The sequence below is a fragment of the Cherax quadricarinatus genome, chromosome 76, assembly GCF_038502225.1.
Source record: "Cherax quadricarinatus isolate ZL_2023a chromosome 76, ASM3850222v1, whole genome shotgun sequence".
Classification (NCBI taxonomy): domain Eukaryota; kingdom Metazoa; phylum Arthropoda; class Malacostraca; order Decapoda; family Parastacidae; genus Cherax; species Cherax quadricarinatus.
The window spans coordinates 2,795,807-2,817,729 of NC_091367.1; the positions used below are offsets into that span (position 1 = coordinate 2,795,807).

The 21,923-nt window shown below is 41.8% G+C and overlaps 1 protein-coding gene across 6 annotated transcripts in view; it reads left to right on the forward strand.

Moving 5' to 3' along the window:
• sbm (L-type amino acid transporter sobremesa) overlaps positions 1-21,923 on the forward strand; it is a 266,983-nt gene that overhangs the window by 179,946 nt on the left and 65,114 nt on the right. For 5 of the 6 annotated variants that reach the window (XM_070101136.1, XM_070101137.1, XM_070101138.1 and 2 more), the window contains 2 exons: positions 18,387-18,575; positions 19,751-19,852. In XM_070101136.1, coding sequence (XP_069957237.1) covers positions 18,387-18,575; positions 19,751-19,852 — 291 coding nt within the window. Of the gene's footprint in view, positions 1-7,356; positions 7,382-18,386; positions 18,576-19,750; positions 19,853-21,923 lie in introns of those variants that run through there. The other variant, XM_070101140.1, reaches the window with a different exon arrangement.

Sequence of the window (21,923 nt, forward strand, 5' to 3'; positions counted from 1 at the left end):
TGCAATTGCTATAAATGTTACTGTTACTGTTGTTGCTGTTACACCTTCTGCGAGTACTGTCGATGCTGTTGATTCTATTGTTGTTAATACTCCCACTGTTAGTTACACGGTGGTGGTACCTGCGTATTCTCCCCTTCCCTTGGAACATTTGTCCCGTGTACGTGCGTTGTGGTGGAGCTGGTGTTTTACCAGTCATGTCACCTTGTGACCCCCAGGACGATCCTTCAGGGCCAGGGACACACTCTTAGTTTTCCCTCTTGCGTGTAAAGTTTATTTCTGAAACTGTTTAAAAAATTTACTCCTTGAGTGGGACTGAAAGTTTACTTCTTGAGTAGGACTGAAGGTTTACTTCTTGAGTGGGACTGAAAGTTTACTTCTTGAGTAGGACTGAAGGTTTACTTCTTGAGTGGGACTGAAGGTTTACTTCTTGAGTGGGACTGAAGGTTTACTTCTTGAGTGGGACTGAAAGTTTACTTCTTGAGTAGGACTGAAGGTTTACTTCTTGAGTGGGACTGAAAGTTACTTCAATGAGTGGGACTAAAAGTTTACTTCATGAGTGAGACTAAAAGTTTACTTGGTTTACTACTTTAAGCTTGGTGAAAAGTTGACTTTTTTTTAGGTAGACAGAAAGTTTAATTCTTGAACTGGATGAAAAGTTTACTTCTTAAAGTGGATGAATGGTTTACTTGAGACAACATTTGACTATCTAGGGAGACAGACTAGAGCTGTCTAGAGGCTGAGGGACTGATTACCTTGTCTTTTGTATAGGGTTCTACAGTCTTCCCATTATGTCCTTGAATTTGTGTTGATAAAGCCACTGGATGGCAAAACGTCTACAAATAAAGATACCCAGATGTTGCTCATGTGTCTAATTCTTCTTCAGATCAGAGAATGACATTCACGATGTATGTCAAAACCATCATAGAATATGCACACAAGAGACTCTTGAGGAATTGACCCTGACTGTCCTAGAGGAGAGGAGTTTTAAAGGCGACATAATAAAGGATTATAATAATAATAATAATAATAATAATAATAATAATTATTATTATTATTATTATTATTCATAGGGAAGTAAACCTTAGAGGTCACACATCAGTTGGAGAATGGAGTAAGATAATCAGAATTTATTTAAGGAGGGGAAGGATAGCTTCAGATGCCTGGATTAACAGTCTTTATAACATAAGAACATAAGAACGAAGGAACACTGCAGCAGGCCTACTGGCCCATGCGAGGCAGGTCCAAGTCTCCTACCGGCTTAAGCCAATGCACCCAACCTAGTCAGGTCAAGTCACATTGACTTAAGGGAGGAACACGGCAACCGACCTGGTAGCACAAGCTATCAGGTCCAACTCACACCCACCCACATTCACTCATGTATTTATCCAACCTATTTTTAAAGCTACACAACGTTCTGGCCTCTATAACTGTACTCGGGAGTTTGTTCCACTCATCCACAACTCTATTACCAAACCAGTACTTTCCTATATCCTTCCTGAATCTGAATTTTTCCAACTTAAAACCATTGCTGCGAGTCCTGTCTAGGCTAGATATTTTCAGCACACTATTTACATCCCCTTTATTTATTCCTGTCTTCCATTTATACACCTCAGTCATATCCCCCCTAATTCTTCGTCTTTCTAGAGAGTGCAGATACAGGGCCCTTAGTCTATCCTCATAGAGAAAGTTTCTGATACATGGGATCAACTTTGTCATCCTCCTTTGTACATTTTCCAGAGAATTTATATCCATTCTGTAATACGGTGACCAAAACTGTGCAGCATAATCTAAATGAGGCCTAACCAAGGATGTATAGAGTTGAAGAACAACCTGAGGACTCCTATTATTTATGATTCTTGATATGAAGCCAAGGATTCTATTAGCTTTATTGCGAACACTTATGCACTGTTGTCTTGGTTTCAGATTACTGCTAACCAGAACTCCTAAATCTTTTTCGCAATCCGTAATATTAAGATCTACATTATTTAGTTTATATGTGGCATGGTTATTGTCCTGTCCAACATTTAGAACTTTGCATTTGTCTATATTAAACTGCATCTGCCACTTCTCCGACCACTGCATCAGTCTATTCAAATCTTCCTGGAGTGCTCGAATGTCCTCGTCAGAATGAATTCGACGGCCTATTTTGGTGTCATCGGCAAACTTGCCGATGTCGCTCTTTATGCCCTCATCTATGTCGTTTATGTAGATTGTGAACAGCAGGGGGCCCAACACTGACCCCTGTGGAACACCGCTCGTGACGCTTCCCCACTCTGATTTCTCCCCATTTATGCAAACTCTCTGCTGCCTATTTGTCAACCATGCCTCTATCCAGGAAATAATTTCTCCTCCTATTCCATGTGCTTTAATTTTCCTCAATAGTCTCTGATGTGGGACCCTGTCAAAAGCCTTACTGAAGTCCATATACACAATATCATATTCACTACCATGATATACCTCCTCAAATACCTTAGTGAAAAAAGTTAATAAATTCGTAAGGCAGGAACGCCCCTTTGTAAAACCATGCTGAGATTCGTTGATTAATTTATGCTTTATAAGTATTTAGTAACACTGTAAGAGGAATTGAGAAGGCAGAAAATGACACTATCGGAGAGAGTAAAATAGGAAGGTTGGTGGAATCTAGTCATTGTTAACTTACAGATATGAGAACCACCACAGTCATTAAGGCTGCAAAACACCTGTATATTCTGTGTATGTACAGAAAAGCCCCGCTCGTACAACAGGTTAGGTTCAGGGCTACAACTGTAAAGCGAAAATCGCTGTCAGGTAAATCATAGTTTTTTTTTTTTCACTTTCAGATGCGTATAAGAACTGTATTAGCGAAACACTGTAAAGCTAAGCGCTGTAAAGCGGGACCTGCCTGTACACTGAGTTATACACCTCTCTGCATATATACATTGCAGGCTATATACATCCGTACTAGTATAGTCCCCTCAAGGGAGGTTCCTTGATGCTGGTGGGGGCTCTTGATCTAGGGAATTGGATCTGTGCAGCAGTTCCCTGAATTGAGCCTCAATGCCTCCCATCCCCCCCACATGCGCTGTATAATCCTACGGGTTTAGCGCTCCCCCATGATTATAATAATAATAGTGCAGTTCAGTAAGTATATTTACTCATGTCATGGGATGGGGAGGAAGTGGTGGAGAGGGTGGGTAAGACCTTGGGTGGGGAGGAAGGGGGTGGTGGTTGGGGAGAGTAGGTGGGTGGGTTGTCTTTGTTATATGGTGGTGGAATGTGAGTGGAGTGTTGAAATATGATCACTGAATAAGATGTAATTTTGAAGAAATGCAGCTCTTGTGACGTCACTGGTCTTATTACCAGAGGTCGCTGGCACCAGGTATGGCCACGTTATTTACATTACCAGGTACTCACCTAGTTGTGGTTGCAGGGGTCGATTCACAGCTCCTGGCCCCACCTCTTCACTGGCCGCTACTCGGTCACTCTTCCCGCTCCATGAGCTTTATCATACCTCATCTTAAAGCTATGTATGGATCTTGCCTCCACTACATCACTACCCAAACTGTTCCACTTCCTGACAACTCTGTGACTGAAAAAATACTTCCTAACATCCCTGTGGTTCATCTCAGTCTTCAGCTTCCAACTGTGACCCCTTGTTGCTGTGTCTCATCTCTGGAACATCCTGTCTCTGTCTATCTTGTCGATTCCTCTTAGTATTTTATATGTTGTTGTCATATCCCCCCTAACTCCTGTCTTCCAGTGTCGTCAGGTCGCTCTCCCTTAACCTCTCCTCGTAGGACATACCCCTTAGCTCCGGGACTAGTGTTGCAAACCTTTGCACTCTCTAGTTAACTCACGTGCTTGGCTAGGTGAGGGTTCCAAACTGGTGCCGCATACTCCAGTATGGGCCTAACGTACACGGTGTACAGGGTCCTGAATGACTCCTTATTTAGATGTCGAAATGGTGTTCTTAGGTTTGCCAGGCGCCAGTATGCTGCAGCAGTTATTTGGTTGATGTGCGCCTCAGGAGATGTGCCTGGTGTTATACTCACCCCAACATCCTTTTCCTTGAGTGAGGTTTGCAGGCTCTGGCCCCCCTAGATTGTACTCCGTCTGTGGTCTTCTTTGCCCGTCCCCAATCTTCATGACTTTGCACTTGGTGGGGTTGAACTCCAAGAGCCAGTTGCTGGACCAGGTCTACAGCCTGTCTAGATGTATCTAGGTGTGTGTGTGTGTGTGTACTCACCTAATTGTGGGTCATATCCCAGGAGCTCTATAACTTACAGGTTCAGCACTTATAATTGTATTAATAATACTGTCGATATCTCGGAGTATTTTGTATGTTGGTCCTGTCTCCTCTTGATGGTTGGTCTTCCACTGACGATATCTAGCTACGAGTATTTCAGTTTCTTTGTATATCTTGTCTTGAAGCTGAGGTACTAGCCTAGTACATTTTGTCTTGGAGCTGAGGTACTAGCCTAGTATATTTTATCTTGGAGCTGAGGTACTAGCCAAGTATATTTTGTCTTGGAGCTGAGGTACTAGCCTAGTATATTTTGTCTTGCAGCTCAGTCCCTAGAACCTGTCGCAAAGCCTTCATCTGCTCAATATTTCGGCCAAAGTAGAATATTCAGGTCGCTATAGCAGTCGTCTTCGAGAATGAGGTATTTCATGGTGGCGAGTCTGTAAATATGGATGTATCGACTATGTTCTTAACCTTGACGTAGGCTTGGGGATGGTCACGTAGCTTTAACCTGACCTGTGCTGACCCTATCCCTAGAGATCACGTAGTCTCTAGGCTCTACCTAATCACTGGTGATCTGATCACAGGTCAAGTAGCCTCTAACCTCTACCTGACCTCAAATGACCCTAGTCCTGAGGGATGGGAGGTTTACATAGCCTCTTACCGCCCCTTGGCTCTTCTTGACCTAGTCAGTTAGTCACGTATCTTTTCACCTCTGCCTGACCTCGGCTGACCCAGTCTTCATACGCCACGGTAATGAAGCCTTGGGAAGGATGTGGGTTTAACTCGAGGGTGGGAGGAGGGTTGGGATGGAGGGTAGTTTAGGTGGGGGAGGCACAGAGGGAGGGAGGCTTTAGAACAAGCTCACGTATAATATACTTTTAGCACCCTCCCCATTTCTAGAGCTCCATCACTTTTTATTATTAGTTTATTTAGATAGTAATATCACGAACAGGTCTGTGGTTTATGAAGAGTAACTTAAATAACTCCATTGTTAAAGTAGTGTCATTAATGACACAAGGTCGCTCGCTCAATACAGTGATAGACATTGCCGTGTCAACTGATAGACAGGTTACTTATGAAATAAACAGGCAGACGAATAAAAATGAATTGATTTTGGGTAAAATGGACATGGATCGTTGTGTATGTGTGGCGGTGGGGAGGGGTTGTATTAGGCGTGAAGTATTCACATTGATTGTGCTATGTGAAAATGGTTATATTAAAGGTTATAGAATTCCATTGAGTGGGTGGTTTGGGTTGTAGCTAGCGTCAAGGATTTCTTAAAATCTTTCCTGGATTCAGTGGACGTCAGATGACATACGTCTTAATAGTCCACCAGGCAGTAAGTAGCGGTGGCTCGATATGCTGTGGGTTAGGGAAAGAAGATAAAAATTATCCAGGATTAGACTGCTGGTTTCCATTCCTTTCTTGCCCTTGAAATCTTCCCATCCCCTTCATCCATTCATCCTTTCTGCAGTTATTCTTCCGTTATTGTCCCCTCGGTCCCTTCTTTCCTTCCCCTCTCCCTCGTACCAGGTTAAGTACTGATACTATATTGGTAGCAGTTTAAGTACTAATACCATATTAGTACATTGTTGTGAATGAGCTTAGTGTGTAATTATTTTATTTGTAGATGGAATAGTGGATCGATGGTTGAGGTGTTTTCTCCCAGTAATCACGTGTCCTCAAAATTATGCCAAACGGATTGATATTCTTGGGGACTTACTGGAATGTGTAGTAGAAAGGGATTGATATTGTTTGGGACTTGTTGGAGTGTAGAGTAGAATGGGACTTATTGTTTATGACTTGATGGAGCGGAAGAACAAAAATGCACAGTACCGTGACTGGAACAGTTTACAAAGTAAATGGTACAAGTCGGACTGAAGCGTCGTCATAAGCTCCTCTCTTTTATTTGAGGGTTATTTGTGTATTGTTGAAATGTGAAGTAGAATAGGGTGATGTGGGTGAGTATCTGGAAGCGACAGGTGGACAGACGTGGCGTTGGGGTAGGAGGGTGTGAATGAAACTTTTGAAATGATTGGTGGGTGGGAGATGGGAATGGAAGAGGAAGAGGTATGGATGGAGAGTACAGAAGAGATGTTGGTAAAGAGTAGAGGTAAAAACTTATCGCCTATGTGTGTGTCTGTGTCCGCATGTGTGTTTCTGTATGTGTACCCGTGTGCGCATGTGCGTGTATGAATGCTTTCGTATAACTCTGACGTAATTTCTTGGAGCACTGCTAACATCACGTGCTGCTCAGGTGGGGGAGGTTTAGGGTACTGGGGGGTGTGGATGTTTTTTGATTAAACACAAATTGGTACACTAGCAGTGTGCTGTTGCCGTACTCTATAATGGAGGGGGTGGTAAACACAAATTGGTACACTAGCAGTGTGCTGTTGCCGTACTCTATAATGAAGGGGGTGGGAAGTATGTCAGTAGGGGATGTGATTGGATATGAGGTGGTGCTGGGTTCTGGGCTTAGCTAGGGTAGGACCCTAGGGTGGACCGTATTGAGAAACTCACAAAAGGTATATCGAAGGTAAAGGGTGTGTGGAGCTCAGGGAGATACTGGGTGAGAAATTCTCGTGTTCATAGGGTGGATTAGGTTAGGTAAGGTTTGTCAGGAAACTAGACAAGTGTTTCCTGGCGCGGGTCTTAAGTCATATGATGACTCGCAGCTGGAGCGTTTGGTCATCTGACCCAGGCCTTCCACTGGCTTACCCTTCCACCCCTTTAAAAATTATGATTATGATAGGGTGGATTAGTAAATAAAAAGTACTGTGGAACGAGAAGTCCGGTATGGGTGTCTTGAGGAATGGGAGGAAAGCGATAAGATGGGAAATGTAATGATAAACTAAACAAATGTTGCCTTCGTGTTTCTCATAAACTTGAAGAATGTTCATGCTATTGTTAATTGATATCCTTGTGAAGTAGTTCGTGCAGTGGCCTGGAGTGGGGGACCCACTGGGTCCCAGGGGTGGGGGCTTTGCATGAGGGACCCTCTGGTTCTCAGGGGTAGTGGCCAGGGATGAGGGACCCCATAGTGCCCAGGGTTGGTGGCCTGGGTCACGGCACCCACTGGGCCCGCTGGTGGTGGCCTGGTGTTCTGCTGCTGCTCGTTCATTCTACCGGTGACAGTGACTTGCGCCAGGTTCATGGGTGAGTGATATCACAGTTGCTCCATTTTAATATGTAGTCAGTTATTGTAGGTAATCCTTATTAATTTAGTATCTATTTTATTTTATTGTGTTAGCAGATTGAGGTAAGCTTTATTAATTTTTTTTTACGAATACTATATAGAGCCTTCAACTGTGTGTATTGGCTTCGATGTGGAATAGTTGGACCGTTGCTTCTTCATAAATAAATTACCAGGGAAATGTATGGTCTTATTACAAGTGTTATCTGAAGTATAGGGTTTTTGTCAGCGTTTTATAGTCTTAGATAAAATGTATTGCAGGAAAAGTTTCTTCAGGAATTTTATTTACGTAACATTGGCAATAAGCGAAACTAAATTATTTCCAAGGACTTACGGACTGTTATTGTCTCTGTATATTATTATAATCAATGGGGAAGCGCTAAATCCGTAGGGTTATACAACGCCTGTGGGGGGGGGATGTGGAAGGTATTCAGCATCAAGGAACCTCTTCCTTGAGGGGTTGTCTTTGTACAAGCCAGACGGATATACTAATATAATAACAAATGATACTCGTTATTCAGGTTTTTTTTATATCAAATATGCAAAGGGCATCTGCTGAAAAAGACTAGCTACAATCTAGCTCTCTAATTGTAATAGGCATTATAGCATGTTTAGCTTCTACTGCTAGTGTTACTACAACTATCACCACCACCATTATGCCCTGGGTGGTTCACTCAACTGATCATACTGAGGTAGACTCAGTTCCTGAATAAACGTCAGGATTCCGTTCACCACATTCAGCCTCTCCACAGCTCTAGTTAAACCTGTTATCTACCTGGAGGGCATTCCGGGGATCAACGCCCCCGCGGCCCGGTCCACGGGGGCGTTGATCCCGGTGGATCAGGCCCTGATCCCGGTGGATCAGGGCTTGATCAACGAGGCTGTTACTGCTGGCCGCACGCAATCCAGCGTACGAACCACAGCCCGGCTGATCCGACACCGTCTTTAGGTATCTGTCCAGCTCCCTCTTGAAGACAACCAGGGGTTTTCCCTGGCTAAGTAAAATAGTAATTTAAGACCCATTTGGGTCTTAAATTACTATTTTTTTATACTTGAAACTTCAATGGGCAGTTCATTTCAGTGATCTGTAACTGCAAAAAAATCCATTAGACGCGTTTATGTTGCACCTGTTGCTTCGAAGTTACATTCCATTCTTTCTGCTTATTGATTTGCTTTATATTAATAGTTATTAGGGTTTAAATATTAAATTCGTTCATTTTCTTAATTTTGATTGCTATCTCCTTGTCTTTTTCATATTTAGGTATACAATTACCCTACATAAAAGCAAGTAGTATTCAGAACTGAATGATTTTACATATATATACTGTAGTCATTATAGATACTAAAGTGACATTTTATTATGATTTATCCTAAGAAATAAGTTAATTTTTTTTGAAGAATTATAGGGATATCCTAAAATTTCTCGGAAGGGTTTAAGTTCATTGATATTAGTGTGTTATTTAGCGAGAGCCCGTGAACAACAGTGGTTAGATGAGAATTATCACTGCTAGTGCTGTCAGTGCTGCTGCTGGGGCTGTTTCTAGTGCTGCTGCTACTGCTGCAGTTGCTGCCGCCGCTGGTACCACTGCTGCCGCCGGCTTGTCCTTGCCAATGAATGTGACGCATGGGACCTACGTTGACCTATTATTATAGCACCAAGTGACGTGATTGGTCTGGACTTGAAGCTGTGACTTGATGGGTCTGAACCACAACCTGTAAGTGACAATTGGTCTGAACCAGAAGATACAGTAGTGACGGGATTGGTCTATAGCTGAGGCAGTAATAGTGACAGTGTTGGTCAGGCTCCGAAGCTGTAGCAGTAGTGGTGAAGTGTTATGACTGGTCGCTGTGTAATATTAATTTTGCTGTTGTCTCTTGTGATTGGGCAAGGTCTCAACACTTGTGCTAAGGAAGCCAGCCAATCAGCATGAGTGATGATACCAAACGGAATCCAGTTTTCTTCCCTCCTTCCCTTCTGCTCACTTACCCATCTCTCCCTTCATTTCTCTCCCCCCCCCTCCCCTTCTTTCCCTCCCTCCATCCCGTGAGTGAGAGAGGTTCTGGTGTAAGTTTAGCTCGGGGGCAGTCACTGATGACGTCACCAGCTGTGCTGGTTACATGACGAATCTGCATTCACAAATTTAAGCGCACCAACATATATATATATATATATATATATATATATATATATATATATATATATATATATATATATATATATATATATATATATATATATATATATATATATATATATATATATATATATATATATATATATATATATATGTATATATAGCACAGAAGATTTAAGAGATACATTGTTAATATAAAGGTGGCATATACGGTACATGTTGTTACGTGTGTATCACCGATTATAAGGCGAAAATCTCATCCAGCTCCTCAGAGCTGGGGCGTGTGCCCAAAATGCAGCAGGCATTACCCCTTTGAACAGCCGCACTGAGCCGCTGGAACAGAAAAGTAGCTGCCCTGGGATCCCTAGTTACCCTGATGAGTCTTTTTCCCAGCTCCTTAAGGAATTTAGATGCACTCTTTCCCCATGAGCCAAGGGTCTCTGAGCCTATGGGAACAAACATATAATGATGGGCAAGTTCTCCATATTTTCTAGACTTTTGGGACTCCCTGAAGCTGGCAGCTGTCCCTCCTTCCTCCCTGGTGTATTGGAGATAGGTATCAGCCAAGGTAGATGCACATGTATAGTCCCACACCACCTGCTTCCCATCTGTCCAGGCTTGAAGGGTGATACCATCTGGACGCTTCTGGCTGCCATCAGATCTGCATAGTTGGGGTGGCTCCCTTACTGCTGGGCATCCAGCTGTTGTGAGGCTCCTCTTGATAATGTTATTAACCTCCTCATGTCTTGCAATCTTTCCCTCGGATTTACGGCACACAAGACCATGGTACCCGAATCGGTCTGCTGCTTCACTGCCACAAATACACCTGTGTTCGGCAAGAATAGGGGCGGCAAGTCGAAGGGCAACACCAATGCGGATGGTCTGTGGGTCAAGGCGTGTGCCAAGGCTGGAGTTGGGAACAGCCAACAGAAAGTCCCCAGCATGAGGGGCTCTCACTGCCAGGAGGCGGGCTCTATCCTTCCCTGACACACTCTGAAGCATTGTTGAGGCAATATTTTCCACTATTGGACCATCCCAGTGCGATTGTTTGTAGTTGTTGGGGGGAGCAGGTCTGGTTTCAGAGCCCGTTAGATTATCCCAGATCATTGCTCCGTCAATGAATTTTTGGTCCTGGACTCCAATCTTGTCCCTAAGATGTTCAGGGAGAATCGCTGTTACAAGCTCTCTGGATGCAATACACGAGGACAGAAAAGCAGGTAACGCAATCTGTGATGACTTGCGGACACCAATGCCTCCTAGTCTGACTGGAAGTGTAGCTTGGTTCCACTGCCCGTCTTCTAGAGTAAGGTTAAGTACTTTCGTAAAAATCTGCCTCAGAATACTGTCATATTCGTGCAGTATAGGGTTATCATATGAAGGTGCACATCTTAGGAAATATGTCAACCTGGGCAGACTCAAGCACTTTGTGAGACGGTACAAGGCATCGTGGGTGTCCAGATTGCCTATTCGTTGTTCCATTCTCCTTAACTCTTCCAATTTCTTCCTGAGAATTGTGTCAATGGCATTGCTTCCCAGAGGTGCTCCTAGCAAGACACTATTTGTGGGGGCAATGACTGCTGCTCCTGGTAGTTTTGATCTCACTGCATTTATCACTTATTGACTGACTGAGATGATTTTACATTTGGATGGATTCAGGATGAGACCCATTTCCTGTCCCCGTGTCATTACCTGTGTAAGGTCATGTAGGAGGGACTCCTTTGTACCTGCTAGTGTGCCATCATCTAGGAACCAGATGTTTAGCTCGCTGGTCAGTCTGACTGTGATTTCCCTAACTGCTATACAGAAGAGAAATGGTGCAAGAGGATCTCCTTGTTGGACACCCTCCGATGATGTGATTTCATGCTCTCCAAAGAGAAGCATTGATTCCTTGCTATACCCAGCTGAAACAAAAGGGAAGAGACCAGGGAAATGTTCTTGTACTGCTGCTAATACCACGTCTCTTTTCAGGAGATTGAACGCATTCTTGAAATCTAATTTTACCACTGCATTGTCCTCAGGCAGGTTGTTGATATACGCCCTTGTTGCATGAACCGCTGCTTCACTTCCTTGAGAGACCCCAAAGCCAAGCTGGTTTGGTTGAAGCATCATGGCTGCCTGTGCACGAATACTTCGGACAGCAGCTTTGGACACGAGGCGGCGTAACGTGTTGCCTACTGCAATTGGCCGAATTCCTCCATCCTTCTTTTTAAGTGCACAAAGTGTTGCACCAAAAAAGAAAGGTCTAATTTCATCAGGAATCAGATCAGCCAAGGAATTGTTGACGAACCTTGTGATCTCTGAAAACAGTGTCTCTGCAATTTCCCCAATAACTGGATTAACCATTTCCTTTAAATGCTGTGGCCTTATTCCAGTGTAACCCCCCAGCAGAGCCAGATGGGAACGACATTATTGCTTTGTAAATGTCTGAGTCTTCCACAATCAATGGTTCCATAGTGGGGACAGAGGTGTTGGAACAGTTGGTGCCACTGGTTTCCCTGGCAGGGTGCTTTCCTCTAAGTGCTTCAGCAGTGTCAGCATCCCTGGGAGCAACTGTATCTTCACTGGTAATAATTCTGATTGCCCCCACTGTGTTGCCCTCTTCAATTTTCTTGCTCACCTGGACTCTGACAAAAAATTTTCACTGTCAGTAGAGTGAGTGGGGGTTCTGCCTCTCCCTTTTTTGTGTTGACGGGGAAGGCGAATGAGGTTATCAACTCTAGGAAAATCTCTTAAGGATTTAATTATCATTGAGGCTAGCCCCTTTCCCCTTCTTTCCGGCACAGCTAAGCAGACATTGCCAGAAAGTAGCAAGTTGTGCCATGCCTTGATAGTGGAACCATCGTTTACTTTTTTCAGGAGGTCTGTAAGTTTTCCAGCTGCGTGTGGACGGGCTGCTTTGGGAATATGTGTGAGTGTCCTCGTACCTGTTGCTTTAATTGCTTCCAAAAGATTGTCTGATGAGATGAAATCTGTTGGAGTGGGTTCAGGTGCCTGAGGTGGCTCTGGATCATCACTTTCCACAGGAGGACATCCTGAACCAGGGCAACTACCGTGTTTGCGGAGGAAACCATTAGAGTTGAGACAACGAAGCTGTAAGCATGACCGACACTTGCCTCTCCTAGTATTGCCAGCCGTGCCATTTCCCTGGGTGCTTGCTTCCTCCTGGTTGGCATCCATCTGCTAGACTGTTAACACATGATAATCCCTGTGAGAGCAATAATGTGTGAGTGTCAGCACAAGTGTCAGCAGCAGCAGCAGCAAATAATTTCACCTGTTTGCGAATTGTAAACCATTTCAAATCTTTTGTTGTCCACTGCATGTGGCAGGATTCGGTGAAATAACTTTCAAAACGAGCTTGGTGCCCGGGGGTATGGGGAAACATCGCTTAGCTTCGGCTAAGCACCCATACTTTTCACAGGTCTAGTCTCGTGGTAAAGTGCTGTGGACTCGGATACAGAGTTAGCAGATTCGAGTCCTGCTGTGGACGTAGAGACAATATAAATAGTTTCGGCTGTTTGCGAATTGTTAAGCACACACACACACACACACACACACACACACACACACACACACACACACACACACACACACACACACACACACACACACACACACACACACACACACAAACACACACACACACACACACACACACACACACACACACACACACACACACACACATATATATATATATATATATATATATATATATATATATATATATATAACTTTACTAGCATAATAACCAACCACTTTGTAAATAACTTGTGTTGAAGTTATTAACAGAGGTGTGAACATCATCACTGGCACCAGCATAATGACCATCGGTGTTTAACACGTCATCATCGTCACTCATTGCTTTTACTAAGTGTCACTACTTCCTAAGATCACTGCCACTAACTACAACCTGATCACCATCACTACCACCTAAGATTAGTATCACAAAGACCAGATACCTCCTAGGATCACTGTCACCAATAATACCACATAGGATCAAATTAGGGTTGCTATAACCAACACTGACAAACGCACCTAGTCGACCCGTCATCAAACAGTGAGACCTCTTAGGGCAGGTTCCTTGATGCTTGTGAGGGGGCTCTTGATCCAAGGAATTGGACTTATCTTCCTCCCCTTCCTTGGATCGAACCTGGTCACCTTTCATTCCCCAGGTGCAGCATCACCCCTTACACGTTTAGCGCTTTCCCTTACTATTAATGATTAGCCAGTACGCTTGAGACAGAGTAATGAGTAATATAGATAATAAGAGCTGATGTTAAACCCTGTTTTATATTTTGGTTTAAATAAGTGTGAAGAAGAGGGTCGTTCAAGACATTAATTTGGTAGATTTTTATTTAAAAATTTGTATTAATTTATATAGGTGATACTCCATTGGGAAGTGGAAAAGAATTCTACCACCGTAAGCCATGTCAGGATCAAGGGACTAGTATCCCCTTGTGTATAAATTGCTAAATTTAAAAAGAAAAACTTATTTCTCTTTTTAGGTCACCCTGCCTCGGTGGGATGCTGCCGTTGAGTTGAAAAAAATATATGGGTGGTATAAATGATAGAAGAGAGTGGTATAATCAGTGTAACTACTGTTAGGAAGGTAAAATGCCTATGAGTGGGGATATGCAAATTAACATGTTCACCAATGTTTCGGTGCCTGTGAGTGAATGTGCGCTGGAAATGTCATTACGCTCTGCGCTACCAGACGTAAGTCATTCGTTATTTGTTTTAAATTCTATGTTGTCGAGTAGCTATACGTAATTATATGTTAATATAAGTTAATCTAATTAAAGATAAAGCGACATAACATAACCGATAATAAAACAAAATCTATATATCAAGCGTGCAGAAACACCCGATGGGCAGTTCGTGTGAAACTGGACGACCTAATTACAGAACATTTTGTTATTAAGACATATAACACCGAGGATCATTATCACCAACACTATCGGCTAGGATGACCTAATTGGAGAATAGGTTGTTATCAAGACATAACACACCCACACTTGCATTGAAAATGCTAACTTTAAGATTGTTCCTACGTTTTATTAATGTAGAGGCTTATGTTGCACAGAGGTGGCTGGCCTTGTGCATGACGGAGCGACTATCGATCTCTCAAGGTAAACAATGGCAGGAATGTCTGCCTTAAAAGGCTTTGGTTACTTTTATTTTTATAGTGATAATTGTCATCACCTTCCTTGTGGGACCAACACCACACCAGTGCTGAGGACGTGAATTAATGATAATCAACCTCTGACAAGAGGACAGTGTTTGTCTTGTTGATGGTGAAGGGCTCTGGAACCAAATAATTTTAGCTAATAGGTTTACCGTTTCCTCAATTATAATACGTATTGCATTCATGGGGAACGCTAAATCCGTAGGGGCCATACAACGCCTGGGAAAATGGAAGGCTTTCAGACTGATTCAGGGAATTGGAGCACAGGTTTCAATAGGTTTATTATTATATAAGGTTTCCGTAGGATTACCTCAAGAGATTTCTTGATACTGATGAGGGGTCATCCTTCCCATCCATTGGATCGAACCAGAGTGCCTCTTCTCCAGGCGCTGTATAACCCTTATGGGTTTAGAGCTTGCCCATAAAAAATGTATCTTCCTCCAATAGGTACAGAAACGTTAGTGTGTGTATGTGTGTGTATGTGTGTGTGTGTGTGTGTGTGTGTGTGTGTGTGTGTGTGTGTGTGTGTGTGTGTGTGTGTGTGTGTGTGTAGGCAAGTCACGTCGTTGTATCCTGTAACACTAATTACAGTATTGAATTCTTTATAGATCTCGGGTTGTGATTCTGTACTCTGCTGCATTATTGATTTGCAAAATCAATACACACACACACACACACACACACACACACACACACACACACACACACACACACACACACGACTGTATACTTTCAGGGGGGAGTGCATTGATAACAGTGAAGAGCAATTGGTCCTAGGTACTGTACCTACCCTCCCCTTCTTTGGATAAAATTCAGTTACCTCTCGCACATCACATTCCCTATGCGCTGTATAACCCTTAGGAACTTAGCGCTTTCACATGATGGTAATAATAATAATAATAATAATAATAATAATAATAATAATAATATACTTAGCTTTGTTATAAACTGCAGTAACATGAAGGTCGTTATATAGAATGATTCGTCTGATGAATTACAATTAAATTCTGCGTGAGAATCCCTGAGGCTGATTAGTCATAATGTGTGAGGTCAGTGAGTGCGCTTTCAAACAATACAGTCACTTCCATTTTGTGTAAGCCTCGTTGTGACTGCATGACGTACACTTATAACATGACCGCCATGTGTGATAATGAGTTTAATGACAGGCTGCGAGCACGCTTAATGAAGCTTAAAGTGTAAAATGTAACACGCCGAGAAAACTTTAAAAAAAAATCGCCATGAAATTAAGGTTAGTAAACTTTAATATTATTCACTTAAAATAGTGAAATTTTGATTAAAGGTTTATGAACGTGAATTCCACAGTAGATTTCACGAGCTGTGTTGCGTGTGGATAGCAACATCGTCTACTCCCTCTAAACCCTTCATTATCAATGATGTGACACAGCGCTGCAATGGCGTCACGCATGTAAACACACCCTCTGACCTGATGTTGATATTGGAAGCTAACGTCCCTCCCTCTATGTTTCTCCAGTTTTTCCCCTCCTTTATTTTAACTAGGGGGAAGTGCTAAACTCCCAGGGGTCATATGCTGCCTAGGGAATGAATCATTCGGGTCCGATCTAAGAAAGGGGAGGATAAGACCAATTCCTTCGATCAAGAGCCCCCTCACCGTCAAGCACCTCCTCTGAGGAGTCTTTCTCCCTTTAAATATCCCCCTCTTCCCCATCATCTCTCCTTTCCCTTCCTTCTAATACTCCCTCCCCTTCGTCTCAGCCCCCATCCCCTCTCCAGCGTGTCTGCCACCAACTAAACTTTCCGAAGAATGAGTGCTAAAGTAGACATTCTTATTGGAACATTAATAAGTAAATGTAGTACTCAAGGTCACCAATGTTCTTACACTATCCACCTCACTTCATCACACTCCCCCTTTTATAGCTATTTTTTTTATTCTTTAAGAACATTTTATTGGTTTATAAATTAATGTAATGTGTATATCGTGACTTAATTTTTTTAGTGATTTATAACACTGTGTTTAACATTTTGCTATCGTTGTTTAGCTTACACATTAGACGCCTGAATTCAAAACTGTGCTTAGTGTATGGTTTCTCTTTTTTCTCTCTTCCTTCTTTCGCCCTGTATTATCTAATCCTTCCTCTAGCAGCAGTCTAGCCTCTCCCTCCTCCCTTCAACTTCTCCATCCTCCCCCCTCTTCCCATATTCCTCTACCTCTTCTCTCGCTCTTTCCCCTCCCACTTTGTACCTAATATTTCCTCATGTACAATAGCTGTTTATTCTCGTTCACTGGACCATGGATGTCGTAATCACAAGTATTCCAAGATTTTCTGGCGTTACTTGAAGCGAAAAATGGTATGGTGATACCAAGATATGGAAAAAGACACTTATGTACAGTTCAGGACATATGCAGTATATTAAGAGAAAACATTTCGTCACTAGTAGCTTCTCCAGTCCTAGGACTGAAGAAGCTACTAGTGACGAAACGTTTTTTCTAATAAGCGCCCCGAATAGTACTTATCTTTTCCCACGTTACTTGAAGCGTCCCATCCTAGGGGTGCCATGATATTGATGGACTCTTTATCCATGGAACTGGAGCTATAGTTTCTTTCCTTGGATAAAACTTAATTTCCTCTTATTTTCTTTCATGCTGCACGGACCATACGGTTTTAGCGCTTCCCTGTGAATATAATTATAACAAGCCTGTTGGCTTCTTTTGACAGGTGTTTTCATGAAGTGATTTACAGCACATCTCAGAACAATCTTTTAATCTGGTTGTACATAAATGTTGTACAATACCAACAATATGAAGAACTGAACAGATGTGCAACATTTGGGAATATTTATTTGTAGACGTTTCGCCAACCAGTGGCTTTATCAGTACAAGAACATAATGTGAAGACTAGAATTATATACAAAAGATGAGGTAATCAGTCCTTCAGTCTTGAGTTGAAAAGCACCGTGGTCTTGACTGTGGTGCTTTGGCGTGACCTTTATTGAAAAGTGTTTTCACATATCACTGCTTGACGTGAAGTTCGTAGACCTAGAAAGATGTTCTTGCATAGACCTAGAAAGGTGTTTTGCTTTTATTGTTACTCTCTGCAAGTTTAGACTTATTTTACATGGTTACTGAACACATTTTTAAGTGTTTGGATATTTGTTGCAGCCGATTTTTATTTTTTAATATTTCATGTACACCGAAGAGGCACTCACTATCACACAGTATATCCCCTTTATACCTCCACCATACCATGGAGCCTTCGTAACCCCTTCACAAGCACATCATGTATCTAGCACCAACATGACAACAATGACTATTAGCCTACCTATTGTTCCGACCTTTTCTTTTTCACTCGCGATTTAATATCCCAAACTTCGTTCAGTTTTCGTTTACAATTTATGAGCTGTAATTCTTTGAGCTACGGTATTGTACCTTTAGTGTGTTTGAGTCGCTGTATTGTGACAAAGTTACTTGCGATTTTCCCTATTTCAACCAATGTGTTGCGATTTTACTTCAATTCTTGTTGTGACTTCTGTTTAAACCACTGTATTGCGATTTTATTAGAATGATTGTTGTGACTTTTTTTCCTGTTACAGCCACTATTTCATTTTTGTCTCATTTCAGGTACTGTGTTGTCCCTTTTATTTACCTGTGTATGTGTTGTTTTCCTGCAGGACATGAGGGCGTGGGGGGCGGTGCGAGTGTCCGGGGCAGAGGGTCGGGCCTCCCGCGGGCAGAGAGCCAAGCTGAAGGCAAGTCTTCAGGTTTGGAGGGGGGCAAACCAGGTGCGGATGACCCTATTAACCTCGAGAGGAGGGTGGGACTCCTCAGTGGGGTTGCTCTGATCGTCGGCACCATGATTGGTAAGTACAGATTGGCTACTCTTATTGGTTGCGTCAGCACCATGATGGGTAAGGGGACATTGGGCCTTTCTGTGGTGCTTGTGTGTCACCGTGATTGTTATGTAGAGATTTTGGTAACCCTTGGGTGCTTCTGGTGATGTTGGTACCATGATTGGTATGTAGAGATTGGATACTGGTAGTTGTGTTGACTGATTGGTAGCAAGAGATTGTGTGCTTATGGTGGTTATGATTCAGAGATTACTAGATACGTAAAGGCGCATCCGATAGTTAAGATACGACTGGATGTTTGAGTCACATTGTGTTGGCACCTTCATTGTTAGGTACTCTGGAGAGTTCCTGATGTTGTTAACGTGTAACTGGTTAGGTTTAGATAACATGATTGCACGTGGATGTGTGAGTCTGTGATTGGCGGCACCATGATTGATAGGTGTTCTGGATGTAACCATTGATGGTTCGAGTTTCCAATTTGCAAGACCCGTCTGTTCTAAGCGACAGCTCTGTCATTCTGATAGAAATAAAGGTGAATATTCCACTAGAAACAGTAGGAGTATATTCAAGATATGGTATAATATATTTTGGTAATTAGCTTTGTAGAGTATGTACATTTTTACTGGTTTGTACATATTGAGCCCTTGGCTAAGCTTCATTAGTTTTCATCATGTACCAAAATGTGCCACGTAGACGGTCAGTTTTTGCAACCATGCGTATTTACCATATATTCAAAAACTTCTTTTTACACTGTACAATAGTATACAAAGCTAGGTCAGTACGGTGTGAAATGCCCAGTAATAGGTATCCTCTAGCCTATATTTTGTGTTTAGCATTTGTACCGTTCTATATTTACTGTGCTTATTAAGAGTTGAACGAATGTTTCTAAATTTATGGGATTTATAAATGAAAATCATGACATTAATGAGGTATTTGTAGCCACTAGTTAGATTATTAGTTAATTACTTGATTGCCTTTAATCAGTAAATATTTGATTCACATAAGGTAACCGTAGTTGTCATAAACCATATTGTAGACGTGACCAACTTGCCATCATGATCCAGATACTACAGCCACTTATGGGCACCACCATGATAGTCTAAGTTGTGTAATACAACAGTTTAAAACGCTGATAATACTATGCAATATACTCTAGATTTGTTCTCTCCTCGTGCTTCCCATTCCAGGATCAGGAATTTTCGTAAGCCCGAAGGGTCTGCTGGAGCGGACGGGAAGCGTGGGTCTCAGCCTAGTTGTGTGGGCTGCCTGCGGCGGTCTCTCTCTCCTGGGTGAGTAGTCTTATTATGCCTTTCAAGGAAGCTTCCTTGCTGTTGGGGGAGACCATTTGATCTGAGGAACTGGAGCTGATTTATCCCTCTCCTCGGATCAAATATGAATCCCCTCCCTTCATCCTCCTCCCTTCCCATCTCCCTTCTCAGAATTTTCGTTTTATAAAATTTTAGTGCTTTGTGTAATATGATTTCTTGTTTTTAACACTGAACGAATTATGGGTAGGGATTGTATATGTGACGTAGGTCTTTCTTTTAAATAATTATTTATGTAATATGGTCGAAAATTGTTCACAGTAAGTTATTAGCAACTTAGCAGCCATAGAAATAATTTCAAAATGCATGTATCAAAAGGTTCAAAGCGTTGAATAAGCAGTGGGGTCTAGTGATTTTTAAACATTAAAAATGCTATTAGTGAGTACTCACGTTGAGTATTTTGGTGACAGTTACTGCGCCACTTAACGCCACAAAACGCTAATCTAAATCATTACTCACCACTAGTTATTATGAATCGCGTGAATTATGATTATCAGAAGTTATTAATATTTATTAAGTTACCAGCCACTGAAGTCAGTGTAGTTACTTTTGAACTTATAAAGTACTACTCTCATGGTTAACAATAATTAAGAAGCTTAGTCTCCCAGGTCGCTATGCATTAAGTCACTTGATTCTTAATTACTCATGATTTAATTCTACAGATGACACATTTCTTTGGCACAACACAGCATGGGCATATTTTCAGACTTATAACCAGCTTATATATTCATTAATAGTCGAAAACAGACACAAGCTGTCACCATGAAATTAAAAATGGCTGAAACATTTTGTTACAAAATGGAAAAAAGACAACCAGTCAACACTAGTTTAAGTCAAACATGAATTGAATTATCCGTAGACTTTTTCATGAGATACACCCATAACTCTTTGCTAAATCTCTTATAAACTTTTAGTGATTAACGTTACATATACAACTTAATGTGTGGCTGATAACTATCACATACCAATTGTTTTGCAAACATTTACGAAATTTTATTCTTATACTGATCATCTTATTTTAGTACCATTACAGATGTATGATGCACTGTACCTGCAGTATTTATTTCAGATGACAGCAGTACCGGGAGAGATGCAGTTGATATATTTAAATATTTTCATGTATAAGTCATAGACAAAAGTCTCTCACATGCTTGTTTGAAAGTGTACCGGACACTAAATAATTTCCAGCAGTTCACAGCCTCATTCCAGTTTGAAATCTCAAGCATTAAATACTTTTGTCCATGACATTATTATTATTATTATTATCATCTAGTTCTCTAGATTTTTAAAACTAGTCAATCTTATTTTCTACTTTGCTGCTTTCTTTGGACCTTATCGTGACGGGGTGTGGTGTGTGTGATACAAACACCACCACTACCACCACCATCTACCACATCCGCTGCTGATGTCTACATGGTCCTACATTATTACCATCACATCACTGACGATACGGTCTGGACCACTACTATCTCCACCACCACCGTCGCTGCTGCTGCTGCTGCTGCTGCTGCTACTGCTTTTACCACCACCACCACAACTATTATTTCTACTGCTATACTACTAATATACTACTATTAATATACTACTGTACTATTATACTACTGCTACTATACTACCACTACAATACTAATACTACTACTGTGTTATTATACTGCTATTATTATACTATTATTATACTACTATTACTATACTACTATTACTATACTACTATTACTATACTACCATTCCTATAATATTACTACTACCATCACTACTACTATGTACTAATCCCTGTTTTCTATTATTTTTCATTATTCTCATAACAATGATGATAAATTTTCATAACCGCACGCACTGTCATTCACGTCGCAATTGATAAATGGCCTCGTAATGTACGACTGATTTCCCGTGTTTGATCTTGTCTTCCATTGTACAACTTGTCTTCCGTTGCACACCTTGAGGTCCGTCTTACATCTTGTCTTCCATTGTAAATTTTAACTTCCATGATACAACTTGGCTTCTACTGTACAACTCCGGTTATATGCTTACGTTACGG